The 17,687-nt window shown below is 37.8% G+C and overlaps 1 protein-coding gene across 1 annotated transcript; it reads right to left on the bottom strand.

Moving 5' to 3' along the window:
- Positions 1-8,331: 8,331 nt before the first annotated feature.
- mid1ip1l (MID1 interacting protein 1, like) lies at positions 8,332-13,302 on the bottom strand. Its single transcript, XM_039766048.1, has 2 exons — positions 13,167-13,302; positions 8,332-9,901 (listed from the first exon to the last, which is right to left on the bottom strand). Exon 2 carries the CDS (start codon positions 9,859-9,861, stop codon positions 9,400-9,402), a length of 462 nt encoding a protein of 153 aa, XP_039621982.1. The 5' UTR covers positions 9,862-9,901; positions 13,167-13,302; the 3' UTR covers positions 8,332-9,399.
- Between the last annotated feature and the right edge of the window lie 4,385 nt (positions 13,303-17,687).

Genomic DNA, 17,687 nt, shown 5'->3' on the forward strand with positions numbered 1-17,687 from the left:
AACTGGTTGGAGTGAAATTGTTTAGAGTTTGAAGACCCAAATTAAGCTTGTAATTTGTTGGCTTGTTTCATGTCTCATTTCTGTTTGGCTGTCATATAATGAAGAAAAGAATCAATTCAGAGCACTGAATCCTTAAAGACAGTGCTATTAAAATGAAGGGAAAAGGAGTTAATTTGCAGTGAAAACTGGTCACCAGTTAGGAAAAGGGTTATAATGAAAACCTAAAGCTACTGCGGCCCACCAGGACTGAATGATTTCAGCTGTTTTCACATAATATAGGAGTTTATATTGCTGCTCAGCATAAAGCATATGTCTAAAAGTTGTGTGTCAGGAAAGCTCGCTTTTTAGAATATCAGAGCCAAAAAAGCATTGAGCACATGTCTTTTCAACTGTAATCTGTGCCTCATTTAAAAAAATTTTTTTTTTGTTTGGGAAAAATCGCTCACTGGAAGAATCTGATGCACACTATGGTGTTAGACCCCTAATTAATTTTTATTTCCTGTATTAGGTACCACTATTAAATGCACACTAGAGCAGACTGGTGATAGAGTAGGTCATTGAAGCAACTGCTGATTTACGTAACTACATTTTCCAATCCAGTAGCTCTACTGTATCTTTACATTTTCACATTTATCTTTAGGTTATTTGATTTTCATAGCCAATACCTTTATTTACTTATGATAGGGAAATTTGGTGAGTTCTGCTTTGCCTGTTCCCACCTGAGCATCTACCAGGACAAGCAGGATGAGAAAGAAAAGGCAGCAGGAGAATGTGTGTGTGGTTCAGCTTCTGTCTGGTACTCATGTGGGTTTCACATGTACAATCTGCTTGCCTTCAATATTCCAAATGACCTGGGACTGATGGATAACTCATGATTAGAAAAAGTATTTGGATTGCTTGAAATTAACTTTGTTTTAATTGGAAAGCATGCTGTAATTGGGTATTGAGAGGAACACAAACTAGAAGGTAAGGTAAAAGAGAATTTTAAGAAAACATAAAGAGAACCATAAAGGTTGCTTCTGGCCTGCAATGGTTTTTCACACTTCCTGTGTTTTATTTAGGGTCAGTGGAAAGGAGGGACCTGCCCAGTACAGTTATGGGTCTTAATCATGGTGGGCAAGTAAATATCAGCAGTTAACATAAGTGTTTCTGTGAAATGGTGCTAAGAGAAAAAGCAAACCATGTAGTGGTGGCATTTCAACCCCCAAATCAAACCAAAATTTGTAATGTTTTGATATGGTTGGGATCATGATAAATGTGACAGAGTGCTGCTGCATTAGAACTTAATACTTCCAGCTTCAAATACTGTATTATGCATACCTATGAGGAGTTTTCAGAGTTTTCCCATGTGCATATTCATTATATCTAGGCAGTCTGGGTTCCTCTCAAATTCAAAATGTGTTCAGGTTAGGTTGATCAGCAACTCTAAGATAATTCTGGTATGAGTAACTAACTGTGTGTGCATGAGTTTGTCCGAAAGTGGACTGCCATGAGGCAAAGGTGCGTAAACTGTTGTTAATCCCGTGGACATTCCTGGCAGGAGGTCTGTGAATTGGCACACACCCACCTCCTAGGAGGCCATTTGCGCACAAAAAAAAAACCCTGGAGAGGATTACGCTCAGATTTTATTGGCCAGGAATTAATGAGGTGGTTTGTTGCTTTTACACATTCTATCCGGAGTGTCAGTTGTATCAGATTCTTAGGAGGGACCATGCTCCTCTAGTTCCCATTCCCCTGAATTATATCCCATTTGAAAGAATCAGGGTCAATCTAGTAGGACCTCTGTAACCCTTAGCTAGAGGACACAAATATATCTTAGTCCTTGTTGATTATACTACCCGATGTCCTGAAGCTGTTCCATTGCGCTCAGCCACTTCTAAAGCCATCGCATGAGAATTGGTAGGGGTCTTTGCGCAAGTTGGCATCCCTAAAGAAGTCCCGAAGGACCAAGGACCATGGTGTATCATCCTCAAACCGATATCTGTTCCTTTTCTGTGTTTCAACGACCTACAATATACAGGGCGGCTACCCCAAATCTTTTTGTGGCTCCTTGGTGTTCCTGTTGTGACACACTCCTAGCAGCTTTACTTCAAAGTCATAGATGCCTGGAAATTTTGTAAACTTATAAAAACTTATAAAGCAATACTATTACATCAAAGCTCCACCTGACTTGGTTCAAATCCTGGTGAGGTCAACATCTGTTTTGAGTACTTTCATTGGCTTGTGCTATAGAATGCAATCAATGACACTTTACAGTATGTACTTTAAAAACAACATAACATTCTCAAACCTGCTTAATCTAATTCAGGGTTATGGTGGGTCTGAGACTATTCAGTATTTACATATACTCATCATATGCAAAGACTCTTTACCATAAGGTCAGAACCATATGAGACTTTAAAATTGGGAAGCTCATGAAAACAGCTCTGTCACAAGTAAATGTTTCCCCAGTTTAACATTCGACAACTATGAGTATTTCTCTCTTTCTGGTATGTTTTCATCAGGATGCACCTTTACCTCTTTCTAAGGAAGAATTGGGATCTGGACATGCAGATATACCTAGGGAAGTGCTGGGGGGAATGACCCTGAAAATTATTTTTAGTGAGTTCCCAAAACAGTCCCTGACGAAGGATAAAAACCCCTTCTGGTCAGTCAGTAATTCAATGTAAGAGCAAGAGGTGAGCAGGACTAGGATTCAGCTGGTTTGAGGAAGACAGATAAGGGTATTGAGAGGGAGAGACAGAGAGGATGAATCGGGAGATAAATGAGAGTGATTTAGTGCAGTATTTAATGATGAGCAAGTGAGTAAGTTACCAAACTCAGACACAGATACCAACCTGTGCAGGATGACTCAAAGAGGCAAGTGAATTTAATTTGTTCTTATTAGTTTGTGCTCTTGTATCTCCCCCTTTGTTTATCCTTTCATTAGGTTTGTTTTTATAAAACTAAAACACCTTTATTTTTTAATTTACCTACATTCTGAAACAGATCAAACACTCTTCCAATCTCTCTCTATGTAAGTATATATATATATATATATATATATATATATATATATATATATATATATATATATATATAAATAAATACATATATATGTGTATATATATATATATAAATACATATATATGTATTTATATATATATATATATATATATATATATATATATATATATATATATGTGTGTGTGTGTGTGTGTGTGTGTGTGTGAATTTAAGGATTGTGTATTCTGTTCCTTCTACTGAATGTCAATCATCAGCAAAGTGCTTAAAGAAAAGAAAAAAGTGCTGGGATTGTTCTCCCCATTGGCAGCCCTGCATCCCACTTTCTTTATGTCCATTGCATTCCACTAAAAAGGAGGCCTGAGAATTTTATAATGTGCCAGCTGTCCATTTGCCAGCACTATTCTACTGAGCCTGGAACATGTCCACTATTCTCCCCACGCCCAAGTGTTACTCTCTGCTCTTTAGAAGGGCAGCAATGCAATCAAATGCCTCCTTCTGATTGGTCAAAATCGTTGCCTTGTTGCTATGGAAGGAAAATGGGAAGGTAACTCAAGGGCAGTGAGCAGAAGAAGAAAGCAAAGTGTGTTCTCATAGGCTACCGAGACAAAGAAAAGGGCAGATCACAATTCTTTGACAAAAAAGTCAAAAAGTGATGATACATCCAGCATTTAGAATATGTTAACTACACCTCTCACCCCCTGCCAAACCTCAATTTACACTTTCTTTTGGGAAGAAATATCAATGCATAATTAGGAGTAAAACTTGATGTTAAAAGCAAAAAAACAAATAAGTGCCTTTCATTAATGAATAATATCCCATGCAGCCTCATGAGTGCAGAATTATGGTAGATTTATTTTCATATTACTTTACTTGCTAAGAGTTACACAGCGTGTCACTGGTGTAAAACAAACTTTACATGGTATTTACTTTGTAAACTATGTCTAGACTATGTCAGAGCAAATTCTCTAATTAATATATATTATATACATATACATATATAGTGGCAAATGTAAGAATGATTGCATTAAGGAGGTTGAGTTTTTTTTTTTTTTTTTAATATAAAAGTATAGACAGTACAATGCCACTGATTACTATAGCACACGCTGATTAGAGGAGGGATGAGAGTAGTCTTATACAGGAAGGGAGGCAGAGTTTGAATCTGCACTGTTTTCCTCTTTAGGATCTGTAGGCCTCTCTCAGTTGCTTCAGACTAAATGCCTTCTTAGGTAACTTAACTGGCCTTGAATAAGTGCCAAAAGGTGCTACCTTTTCCCCCTCTAATCTCTAGTCACTTTTTTCAAAAAGGCAGTTTTAAAAAGCAGATTTGTGCTACAATATTGTCTAAATAGCTTAAACAGTACAATACTAGCATTAATAAACTGAACAAACAAGCACACAACATTTTTTCAAGGACCTTTTTTCTAAACTGTGTACATCACTTTGAAACATCCTGTATAAACAGATATGAGTTTAAAGTCAATACACTGTCACTGTCTGTAATACATGCAATAAACAAGCATACAATCAATTCAGCCATAAAGTGAAGGTGTCACATACAGTAGGTCTGTCAGCATTTCAGTTTATGTGCTTTCAAAACACCAGCAATAGAAACAACTCTTTTATATCAATCAGCCAGGTAAACATCTATTGTCTAAAAGTTACCCTATCTTCACACTCTGTCTTAAAACACAACAGATTTTTCACCAGGAGCTACACCAGCAGTGAAATAACCTTTTATGTTTCTGCATGTAAAGCAGGTTTTCACACAACCTGTCTGTTTTTTTTCGTGTAGTTTCCTTTCCAGGAACTTCTTATTTAAAGAAGTTCCTTATTTATCTATTCAGTGCTCAAAGTATCCAAATCTGCTTTTCAAAGCACATATATATTTCATCCTTTGTCATACTAGCTGTACACATCACATTTTTACATCCAATTAGAAATTTGGTGAATAACGTTATCTCTGGGCCTGCACACTGCATTTGAACACCTTGACATGCCATACAAAATGTGTTAGGATGCTCTTCACTCTGTCATACATCTAAACTAGTCTTAAAACTATGCGATTTGAGCCTATGTAACTCTATTTATAACTGAATGCTGCATTTCTTATTGGGCACAACACAGGTATCAGAATAAATGCAATTAATCACATCTTCACGGCCTGGGAGCCTGCAACTGTACTAGCTCTTTACCCATTGCCAATATATAAGAAAAAGAATAAGAAAAACATCACTTGAGTTGCCACTTCAGAGACTAAAATGATTAAGAAATAGGCCATACATGGGAATTTAGAGGGGAGGCAATCTTGTCCTTGACATTATTGAGACAAAAGTATTCATTTGCCACTTTACCACCTGCTCGGGGAAGGTTCATGTTTTATTTGTGTTTTTTTTCCCCTTTCTGAAACTACCCACAAAATTTTTTACAGGCTTGCTTGATTCCCTCTCCTTTTGTATTATCTTCTGTGCCAATTGAAATGCCATTAACAAAGTGAAGGTTTTAAATGTCTAAAAAAGCATTGTAATTAAAAGCACCGTTTTTAACTCTCATTTTAGTTCATTAGCTCCTGGTTGTTTGTTGTGCTAGGTAAGCTGCACCAAGTTTAAACTTCAGAGGACAGAGAGAGAAAGAGAAATCAATCCAAGTGACCATCAATGGATGGAGCAAAGGCAAAAACTGTCAGGTTGTTCAGATAACTTGGATTGCAAATTACAAATAATCTGGACAGACTCACAACACTTAAAAGCCACAAGTACTATCTGAGGCAGATCAGAAAATTCAAATCAAGCAAATGAACACTGTGAACCTTATCATCGAACCACTGAAAGTGTCTAGAGTAGACTGATGCCAGAACTATATTTTACAGTAACATGACCAAAAAAAAGACACAAGGCCTTCTACAGAGTTGTGAGAATTGCTCCAAAAAATGACCATGGTATGTGCCTTACTTTTACTGATGAAATGATGACTGTGTAAAAATGAAGCATCTACTGCAGTGTTATAGTCTAGGCCACCAGACCCAAAAACAGGTTTTATGTCATGAACTGGTGGGCCACCTCGATTGCCAGACTGCAATACTTTTACACAAGAGCTAGCCAAAATCATAATTTTTGTCTTGGCTTACTGCACATTTTCCACACATTGCTGTAAGCTTTGTGTTCAGTATTTCACTGCCTTTCTATATGTTGCACCAATAAGTATGTTTTACGACTTGTTTATTTTCCCATTTTACTGTACTGTTACTAAGAAAAGAAATATGAGTTAGAATTCCAATCTATCGATTACATGACAAATAAAAGCTGACCTTCTGTCTTAAGTTCAGCAGACAGCAAAAGCCACGACCAGTACCTGATGAGAACATATACAAATTACATTGAGTCATGACAAAGAAACCGAGCATACGGACATGTGAAAAAATAAAAGTCAATAAAACAATGAAGTCTGCTTCATTGATAAGTAAACTGATTAAAATTCTCAAAATATCCTTTTTCTGAACCTGCTTATTCCAGCATATGGCCAGAGAGAGTGAAAGTACACGTCTGCAGCATCTGATTGTAACACTCTGTAACACACACTCACTCATACCAACTGAATTTAGAAATTCAGAACCATCAGTTAATTTAGTGGGTTTGTCTTTGGGCTGCGTGACTAAACCAGAGAGGACATGGGTATAATAAAAACAGATCCTTGGCTGCAAACTGAGCCCATGGTACAGCAGCACGAACCACTGCCACGTCTTTAGTGTCATAGCTTTCCACTTGGGAGGATACTACTTATTAGTTACTTCAGACAGGCACGCCAATCTGGTTTGGTTCTCACTTTATATGCAACAAAGCTGGCAAAGGTAACAGCACCTGAAAATATAAGAAACTTAGATAATGAATTAGTGTATGGATTTTGGAAAATTCATGTTTGTATTTAAACTTTTTTTTTTTTTTTTAAAAGAAAACACAGGACTGCTCAAGTTTCATATATCTGATATTGTATTGCAATCTTGGTGGTCATTCAATTTGTTTTATGATGTACATGGGTAGTAGCATTACAGTGGCTGGACTGTTTTCATATACCAGTGTGTTTCTCATGAAACAGTACACTATTCAAAAACTTTAATCTTGTTAAAACCATCTGAATACTAAGAGTTCTAAGAAAACAAAGGTTCTGTGTTGTTTTGATCAGTTATTTTAATGGTTTATCATCTAAATTATATCTCCACTCTAGTAATTCATGTTCATGCAACACATAATGGGGCAGGGAGAGAGGAGAACGGCAATCAGGTGAGGGTTAGTAAAGGCGAACACAAAACATGGCTCAGTTTCCTACATCAAAGAATGCTATCAATGTTTGTGATCTTCAGTCCTTTAATTTGAAGGCACTGAGCCTTATTGGTGAAGGGAAACTTGAGGGGTTATCGGTTTTCATTCCTCAATGAAATGATCGGTTATGCTCAAGCCTTGCCTCAATTAGCATGGTCAGAGTGCTACAGATCATTCACTTTACTACAATATGTGCTGCCCACTTATTCCCATGATGTAATTATTAAATTACCTCTAATTATAAGTTAGATGAAAATGTTTAAGGCAGCTTTTTTCTCTCTGAACACCCACCTCCCTTTTTACCCTTAACTGGATGGCAAGAGTGTGAAAACACAATGGAACTTGGCTTTGCTTGATCAATGGGGGAAGGCAAAGCTATTTCACTGCATATAATATGAAAAAAAAACCAAAAAAAAAAAAACCCTTGTATTCATTTCATCCTTAATATACAGATAATTAGCACAGTAGTGGATAGCAGATTACTTAGTGGCTCCAGAAGATCAGGCTCCTATTGTGGCCTGGTTGGTGCCCATGTGTTGCATCATATTTTTTTCCTCTGGGTATTATGGAATCCTAGACTAGATGGATGCTCAAAACCGAGTTAAGTATACTTCATGATGGATGGACACCCCAAAGAAGGTTGGCTGCACACAGGCTACATTTCCATTATGTAGTTTCAGTAAATGGGTGGACCTGGTGTGTGAGAACATTGCTCAATAGATACAACAAATGGACACAAGGTCCTCAGATTTATATCTAGAACAACAAAGCTTGTTCATTGGTTGATAAATTAAAAAAAAATATAATTTCTAGAAAAGTTACCACCAAAAATTGATTCATCTACTGCAGTCCATTTCTCACTTGTCATAAGTACCCCTTCACCACTCCGCCAAACTACTGATAGATATGGAAAAAATACAACACTTAAATGAAAACAAGCAAAACACTGATTAAGAGATAAAGACTTTTTAAATTTTATTTTAGAAATATGAAAATGTGCAATACAATTAAGATTAGGTAAAAAAAAAAATACAGAAAGGTGAAACAAACAAACAAAAAAAAAAACACCACTACGTTTAAATTCAACTACTACCTCTTATGGAAGTGGAAGCAACCCAAATCTTAATGAATTCTCTGAATCATCCATCGCATCTGACATGTAAATTAAAGAGTTCTTACAAAATGCTGGAAATGGACAAAATTTTTTAAAAAGTCAATGTTAAACTCATGTCATATTAGTCAGTGTACATTCAGATATTCAAACTTTTAAGGCTTCTTACTGTTATGGAGGAGATAGATGACAATTATGCAAAGAGAGAATATGGTGAAAGTCACTGGCAAAACAAGGTTCTCTCAGTGGGTAAAGCATTTTCAGGACAATACAACATCTCTGTTTTTCTCAGAACATGTGTAACCACTCATCTGCTTTAATATTTTGTCAAGGGTACCAAATACTTCCACTGAGCTTGAAAATGTTTAGGTTATAACTACCTTATCCTCTTTTCTTTTTTAAAAAATAGTTTAATGTAGAAACAGATAGGTTTTTTTTATTTTTAAAAAGCACAAGCTTATAAATAATTATTCTTTGAGGCCTTAAAATAACTAGGGACGGAGAGAAAGATGTATTCCCCATAGCCATTCCCAACCAATGATGATAACCAAAGGCTGACATTTCCATACCACTCCTAACAGATGGGGAGTAAGTGGGAGTAGCGATGAGAACATTGTGGCATTTACTTCTGACTATGTATTCATTCAAGTATATGCAATCATCATTCTCAAAAAAAAAAAAAAAATAGATTACTCTTCAAATGTTAATTTCTGTGCTTCAGTGGTTGTACGTATTCAAACCCATCTTCTTCCTGCAAGAGGCAGGTACACTTCCGAAATACCGCTGAAACTTTGGCAAAAGTACCTCAACTCCAATTAAAAAAACAAAAAAAAACAAAAAAAAAACCACACACACACACAAGATTGTACAGGTGCTTCCAGTCCACTGAAAAAGATCCATCCAGTGCATGAATAAACAAAAAAAAAAAAATTATATACCTTATATACCTTACATATAGTCTTTTTCAACTCAAATTGTAAAACTTCCACCACCAATCTCCTGCTTGTAGCGAGTGGTAAGGTGATTAGCCTGAATAGTCAATTTGGAAAGGACTCCAAAGAGCCCACGAAGGTGGTAATGAAGCTGACTTTCAAGATCTTTGCCTTCTTCTCCTTCTCGGGACTCCAGCTCCCTTAAACTTATTCCTCCATTCATCTCTCTCTTCAGCAGGCCCCACTCAATGTCGTTCCTGATGGACTTCAGTAAGAGGTAGCGTTCATACATGTCCCGGTGTTTGCTCGTTCCTGCACTGCCCACATTGTTGTTGAGTTCTGAGTCACATTCCTCCCCATCTGCTTCTACAGGTACATCTCGCAGGAGAGTGGGGACCATGACGGTTTCATCCATGTTGTTGGTGGCAGCAATAAACTTGTTCATGATATCGAGGAGGGAATGCTTCGGGTTCACATATTCACTAGTGGACTGCATCATCTTGAGAACTTAATTTGAGGAAGAGAGCAGGTTGCTTTGTCTGTATAAAAAGTTACAAAACTAAAAATTAGTCAGGACACCTTGGCGGAAATAGCTTTTAGGATTTCTTAATACTCAATACTCAGAAATGATTCATCAAGGCATACTTTGTAATCTAAGAGAAAGTAAATAAGTTCCTGGAAGGCTAAATTAGCTCACCTCACTCTCAACCCCCCACCCCTTTACTCTTTCTACAGTCATAGTAATACATACTCTGTACTCTAAGTATCTGGCATCTGAGTTTCCATTATTTTTCTAAGGAATATCTGCTCTGACTTGTATTGGTTTCCACAGTTTCATATAGGGTTCAATGTCTTTCATGCCCAGACAAAGTTTATGAAGATCATAAAAAAGTAAACATTAGGGGTGGCCAGTATATTTGGGCTAGACAATTGTCTACACTATGTGACTCTTCAATTCCACCCGGAGGGTTAAACGCTAACATTATTCCCACTTATTGTCCGTTTTTTTTTTTTTGTATCAGTATACTGCTGCTGGATTATGTAAATTTCCCTTTGGGATTAATAAAGTATCTATCTATTTATACCAGTTACATACCAGGATATAGATTTCTTACTGGAGAAAATAGTAGGAGAATGGAATTTAATGTTTATAAAGATTGCACTGCACACATTGCAAAAATAGGGTATGGACATTTCTGTCATATTTTAAATCCATTATACATAATTCTAATTATGTTTATCTAGCTAATATGAAAATCAAATAAGTTCAAAATTATTGATTTCTGGCCATTTAGATGTCCATTTATCATGCATTGGAAGTTTTTAAAAATAAAATTAAAAAAAAAAAATCAATCCACAACCACACCACATACAAAATCACACAGATGCCTAGTTTCCTTTCCAAGAACAAAAAGTACACATTGACTATTTGCAAAACACAAATATGCCACATTTGCGAGATGGAAATAAGAGATGAAGTAGTTGAAATGAAAGATGCTTCAGCGTTTTTTGGATAAGATTTGTAATGGAAAAGCTGGGCCAGAAAAGTGGTGCAGGTAGATGCATATTATGCTGAGTGACAATATTAGCTAGAGTGGTTTATACACCTAGGGATGGAAACAACAAGTGTTGACCGCCACATATAAAAGAGTACAAACGTGTCAAAGCTGTGCATCTTAACCTGAAAACACTACAGAGTTTTGTACACAGACTTCACATTACTTTGCTATTGTAATGTAAATTCTGATCCAACATCATGTATTTGAATGCTTGGAGTCAATACATTAATGCTACAAGTTTAAAGTATATTCAAGTTTAAGATTGTTACTTTGCATATTACAGATTTAATTAAGACTCCTAATTGTATTGTTTCAATTCTAGAAATGTTTTTAAAATGCTCAATGTTTATTTCATTAAGAAAGTTAATAACTTACAGTTAACTCCAGGCATTAATAACTTCCATTTAAGTCATGTTTTATTGAAATTGAGACAAATCTAGATCACAATACAAAATCCCAGTAACACTCAAAATTATAACTATGCTGTACATGTAATATAAATGTAGGCCAGATCACCCTGCCCTAAAACATTACAACCCAATCAGTGGACACTTCATGTTTGTGAATCGACTTGGCTTTGATAGAGAAGCTGCCACTGTCCTGTCAATCCCTGCCTAACAAGTCAAGCATTTAAAAACAGATACACAACTACACCGTAAATTATTCATACTGCCTTTTTGTAAAATGAGGAAAATTAATCTGTCAAAAAGTTAAAAAAAGTTAAATGTACTTTGAAGGTCTAGATTTCCCCATAAAACTCAATCCAAATCATATTAAAATTCCAAGGCGCTCAATTTTTCATTTTTCCTCCCCAAATTTTTCCTCACACATTGTTCCCAATTCTATTTCATTGGATGACTGGGATTATTGCTGGGCAGACATTAAAGCTTTCATCTGTGCATCTCTCTCTATATATATATTTATTATACAGTGTATTATAGTATTATATTATAGATCACTTGAATGACTTTCGGTGAAATTCCTAGTCTTTTGATATTAAAATGTTTAAACCTCAACATCCCTATTCAAACCCAAAGGTTTGAAGGAAAAAAAAAATTCACTATCATGTTTATCTGTTCAGAATAGTGCTGCCTTACTAGGTATTTTACTTTATGCCAATGATTTCGTTCTTGAGGGAGACATATGAAATTCCTTCCAAAAAGAAGAAGGCAGCCTGAGAACTTCTTTGGAGGAGTTTCTAGCCAACAATCGCGTACCCCACCGACTATCAGCAACGATTATCTGGCTAATAAACGGGTTGATAAGCTGCGGTTTAGCAGGATCAGGTGTGCTAGTGGTGCAAACCAACAAGAATGTGGACAGGTTTGGGCTACCTGTAGGACTTGTTAGGGAAATACTCGTTTATGAGACGTGGTGGACACCCTTGAGATAACCACACAGAACGATAAATGCACTAGGATTACCGATCTATCAAATATATTAAAAGGAGTACATAATGGTGTACCCTTTCAATGGGGTGCTAAAATGGCCATGCGCTGTCACAGCTTCTAGGGCTACCTGATGACTGACAATCGTGCATACTCAACAGGACGGGCTGACTCCACTTAGCCTTGGCAACCACGCAACAGGTTTCTGCCTAATTAAATATGCAGAAGCCGGAAGATGCACGCCATTTAAAACGGCGGCTGTTACAACTTTCAAGATATTACCTGAATTACAGAAATGTCAGCCCACCCGGCGCACAAACAAAATGATCGAGACGCGCTTCTCGGCAATATCGGCGCAGCAAGTAGCAAGCAAGGCTTCGGCGGCGCAGCCTACTGCCTGCTTTGAAATCAACACGTTAACCACTTAGCCTTTAGCGACTAAACTAGAAGCGACATATGGAACACGTACAGTGCAAACAAGCCGGAAGTTGCCTGGACATACTGGCGTTCTAGAGAACTAAAACAGCGAAATGCAAGGCTAATATTTTGAAACAAGAAGCTAATCTCCTTTGATGTCTATGGCTTTTGCAAAACACATACTGTATGTATTGTCTATTAAGATGGGGGGCGGGGGGCATGCTATAGCCTATACTTGAATTGTACCAGACGTGTCGGTATTTAAATACAAGGAACAAAATTATTTTTACTAGATTAAAAAAGTTAGAATCAAATGCAGTTTTATTATGGACACTACAGGTCTGCGTTGCTCACGTCCATACTCCTCGATGAGCTAGAATATTCCGTCTTTACGCCGTGACGGGCGAGTGATACGGTACAAGACAAATAGGTCTACTCACCTGGCAATAGAGCCCAAGTCTGCAACTTGTTTCTCCTTAATTTTCCCCAGCCCCCCCTAAACCTCACCCTCTTCCAAACCCGTTTCCAACAGCATACACAGACGCTCCCTGAGCGCTTTATACATCTCCAGGACTCTGCACAAAACACCGCCTTCGCAGCTGTTTCCTTCACGCCACAGAGCCTGTAGTTTGACTGACACTTCTTAGAGCCAATAGGAAATTTATTTTACCCCCCCCTCCAAACTCTGCGATTATAAGCCGGGGGAAGCCTTGGTCTGAAACCCCGCCCATCTGATGAAACTTTTCTTGCAAACTTTTCCTGCGTGTCCTTGCTTATCCAGAACGCGTGCGATCCAATTGGATGACAACTGGCAGGGCAAGTACAGCATTTTAAAGCCGCCTGGATGAGGGCAGATCTTGCATCAGAAACACTTTAAAATAAAGTCTTGCATCAGACAAGCTCGGGTTATTTCGTGGCTGACCACACACTGTGTAAAAGTACAAACGTTTTAATATGTACACATTCACTTTATGCCGTATTTTAAGTAAAATAGGACAGGAAAATAGTTTACAACAACAAATATATTAATGTCAATAAAACCATATACTGTATAAAAACTCTTGTAGGCCTACCACTTAGAAATTGTTAACGTTAAACCTCTGTTTCTTCACGTTTATGATGGCAATGAATAATATTTGTCAAAACAAATAAGCAGTGGCCCATTCGAAAAATCACAATACATAACTGGGGACTTTTAAAACGCATTTTAGGAGCAAAGGATGTTCCAACATGGGCGGATGTGTGCTGGTGGTTTGTATAAAAAAACTCGCCATGACTGACACTTCAAACAGATATACACAACAGCGTTGAGCCTTATAAGCACACAAAAGTACTGTATATGGCGGCACATCCATATAGTCACTGTGCATGTTCATTTGCAATGGAGAGTGTGCAGTGGACTGTAGTTGTTGCATAAAAGCCTTCTACCCATATTTTGTTATACCTCAACTATCCAGGGATGAAGACTGATGACACATTGGCATTTGCACACATGGCCATGGACAATGATGAGATGTAAGCTGTAAGACAGGCGACCCGGCGGTTGAACCGTCCTTAGAAGCAATTAGGTAAATCCACTGTTTCTGATGATGGTGCCTCACACCTCAATACTTACTGTTTGAGGCCACTATACAGCATGCTGTACTGTCTGCACTGTCTTCACATTCAGGTCCATCCCCTATGGCAGAAATGGGAATTGTTGCCGACGATGACCATAGATGCCAGTCCACAGCAGGCCAGGGTGCCGAGGTGGAGACCATTCCAGATTTAGTCAGCAATGATGAGCAGTTAGGACAGAAGGCCTCCTTATCTCTCTTGGCCTTGGCTTCAAGACTGATCGAATGACATGGAATTTGAGAAAGAGTACTTCTTTGTTGCGGGTGCAAAATGTAGTACAGGTGCTGTGGGCATCTGATTTTACTGTGTACTTCTCATGTAATCCTTCCTTATAGTCATACGAGTCTTCAGCCAACACTGTTGTTAGCAGTCTCATCTGTACAGCTAGCTGTGAAGTACTATAATATGCTGTGCTGGCCACCCAGCCTAAGGAAGGCCGAAGATTCTGTCCCTGGCCTCATCAGACACAGTCTCTGTTCACATGAATGTCAAACAGGATATATTGGCAGTCACAACATTCTGCAGAAGTGCAGACAGCATTGCATTATGGTATATTTGACGTAGTTGTCTGTCAAGTCTGAGGTAGGCCCTCTAGAGGTAGTCAAGTGCATAACTGAAATGCAACCTTTGCATACCTGGCAGCAATTCCCTCACATACTGGACGACTGCTTGTGGTCTAAAATGTATATTGTAATAGATATTCCGTTTGTAAGCCAGTATGCTACAATCATGAAATAGTGTAAAGGCTTAAATCAGGGAAGCATGGGGGACACCATTCTTTCCTTTTGTATTCAGCCCTAAACCTTTCCCTCTAGGTGCCCCATCTGTTCTCCATAATTAAAGGTGTTTCTGCCATGCTGTACATTCTAAATAGGTCACAAATGAGCAAGAAGGTTCATCTGTGAGGAATCACTGCTAGGACATGTTGTGAGAAAGACATCTTGTGTCTGATGAGTGTGTGTGCAGCATGGGCAGCACTTGTGAACCAGCATCTCTTAGAGCACTGATGGTTAAAGCTGGGCAAAAAAAAAAAAGTGGTGGGCCGCTGGGCGACTCTCAACATTAACTGTATTGTCCAATGGTCGCGATGTGTTTTTATCTGTGAACCCCGAATACAGTTGTTTCAAGTATTGCTTACAGCCTTTAAAGGTTTATGGGCATCTAGAAATTTAGACATTACTAAACCTTTAGGTGACACCCTCATGGTTGAAGACATGATTAGCCTTGACAAGAAGCAAGGTTAGTTCTTCTACTCAGAGTTCATGAGCTGGTGACTGGGATTCATTGTAAAGGGGCAGAAAGGCGCTTGTAAATGGGACTCAAATTCCATTTGATTTAATGTAGGCCTAGTGTTGTAGCCACGCTTTACTGATTCGGTTATTGAGTGGGGTGTATTATTCTGTGGGCAGTTAACATGTTGTTCCTGTGTTCATGCGAGTACAAAAAGGCACTTCCATTATACCAGAAACATTTTTATGTCCATGAAGGATGCGTTTTGATATTAGATCTCTGATCATAAGCCCAATTTTCATTTATGAAAATAGACAGAAATGTGAATGTTTTACAACACATATGGGGGAAAAAAAGAAATGTGACCAGTAGGCCACAAGCCTTGCAATACAAAATGAAAAGAAAACAAAAAAAAGTGTCACAAACAAATATATCGAGAAGTCACAGTTCACTCCATACAGCCTGTCTACCAACTCCGTCACATTCTATAAATATCTGGGTCTCTGGCAAGGCCATGCTGCACACAGACAAACCTCCTGGCTTTAACATCTCATTTAAGGGCTCTTTATTTGTGGGAATATAACTTTGGAATGCCCCTTCTTTAAGTGCCAAATGTTTCATGTTTTAAGTATTTATTATAATTGCTGTTCTGACTAAAACTTGCAGAAGAGCACCCTTTTTGTGCTAGAAAGGAGGTTCGGTTCAGGTCAACTCAATGTTTTCTTTAGTTGGGCTTCATCCAAAGAAAACATTCAGTCACATTTGCTGAAATGCAAGAGGATAATCATGAGAGTCTGGCATAATAAAGATCAGACTACTAGTCAGGTAATGTGGAGAGCACGTGATCACTCTGGACTGTAAACATAACTACCAAGGCCGTCTTCCAAAGTTTACAGAAAGATGGAGGCTGGTCCTATCCAGAACAACAGTTGTATAGTTAAACACAGCAAAGAGCTACCTATGCAACTACAGCAGAAGTTTTCATTACAAAGGAACTGTTCTTTATGTGCAAGCATTATGTAATTACTAATTTGTAAAATCTGTAATTGCATTTACATGTGAACTGTTACACCGTTCTGAGCTTGCACTTGATCATGAGTGCTATACAAAAACAAACTGGAGGGGGTGCATTAATATAACACATCCACTTTACGGCACAGGATGACTACACTGAGGAGGTATGGAACATCACAGCACAAACAGTGATGGCAAGTGGGAATGTCATTGGGTAATGCAGCACCACAGCATCTTAAAAGGGCAAAATGACAAATACTCACATAGCGGGGGATAACTTACGCACCCCTCTTTAAAACAAATAATTCTGGCAAGTCATGGGCATTTGCACATCATACATATTAAGTTGCACAATGTACCTGCTTTCTTGAAGGCTACAGATGCCTGAAGGAAGTCATTTCTAAACCAACACATACTCTCTTTATATACTTTACTGGTTGTCACATACAATAAAGACCACAACATCAAAATGACACATTTTAAACAGTAACTTAGAAATACATCCAGAAAATATAAAAATAATCTTTTTAAATTTCTTATTCATTGGGTGATTCTGAAACATCCCCATAGGGAATGGCAGTTGAAACTCTGTAAATTAAAGCAACACTGGTGTCAAACAGCTAGCCACCCATGTATATTTTGTTATTACTTACACTGTATGTCTTGTTATTAGGCAAAATGTTTACTGTGAACTTTTACTTCATACAATAAGTTTATGACAGGCTTGAAGGTGACATTCATACTTTGATGCTGGTATTGTTTAGCCAGCAAAGACGGGGTATAATTATGGCAAACAACCTGATAAATAAATAAAATGTATTATCTCAACTGTTTAAATAGGAATAATGGGATGCTTGTCTATGCAGACCTCTGATTAGCAATTATTTACTGCACTACTTTATTGGTCTTTGATATGGTTATCAGACTTATCTTACTATAGTCTATAATTTCTATTTTTGAAAAGCAGCAGCAACTGCTGTATAACAATATAGGAGCACTTGTAAATTAGCTGCAGTTTCACAGAACAGCTCAGGAGTGCCACCCTCTGGGCTACTAGTGAATAAGTAGCCAGGCTCAATATGACAGCATGCCTTACTCAA

The sequence above is a fragment of the Polypterus senegalus genome, chromosome 10 (assembly GCF_016835505.1).
Source record: "Polypterus senegalus isolate Bchr_013 chromosome 10, ASM1683550v1, whole genome shotgun sequence".
Lineage (NCBI taxonomy): Eukaryota > Metazoa > Chordata > Cladistia > Polypteriformes > Polypteridae > Polypterus > Polypterus senegalus.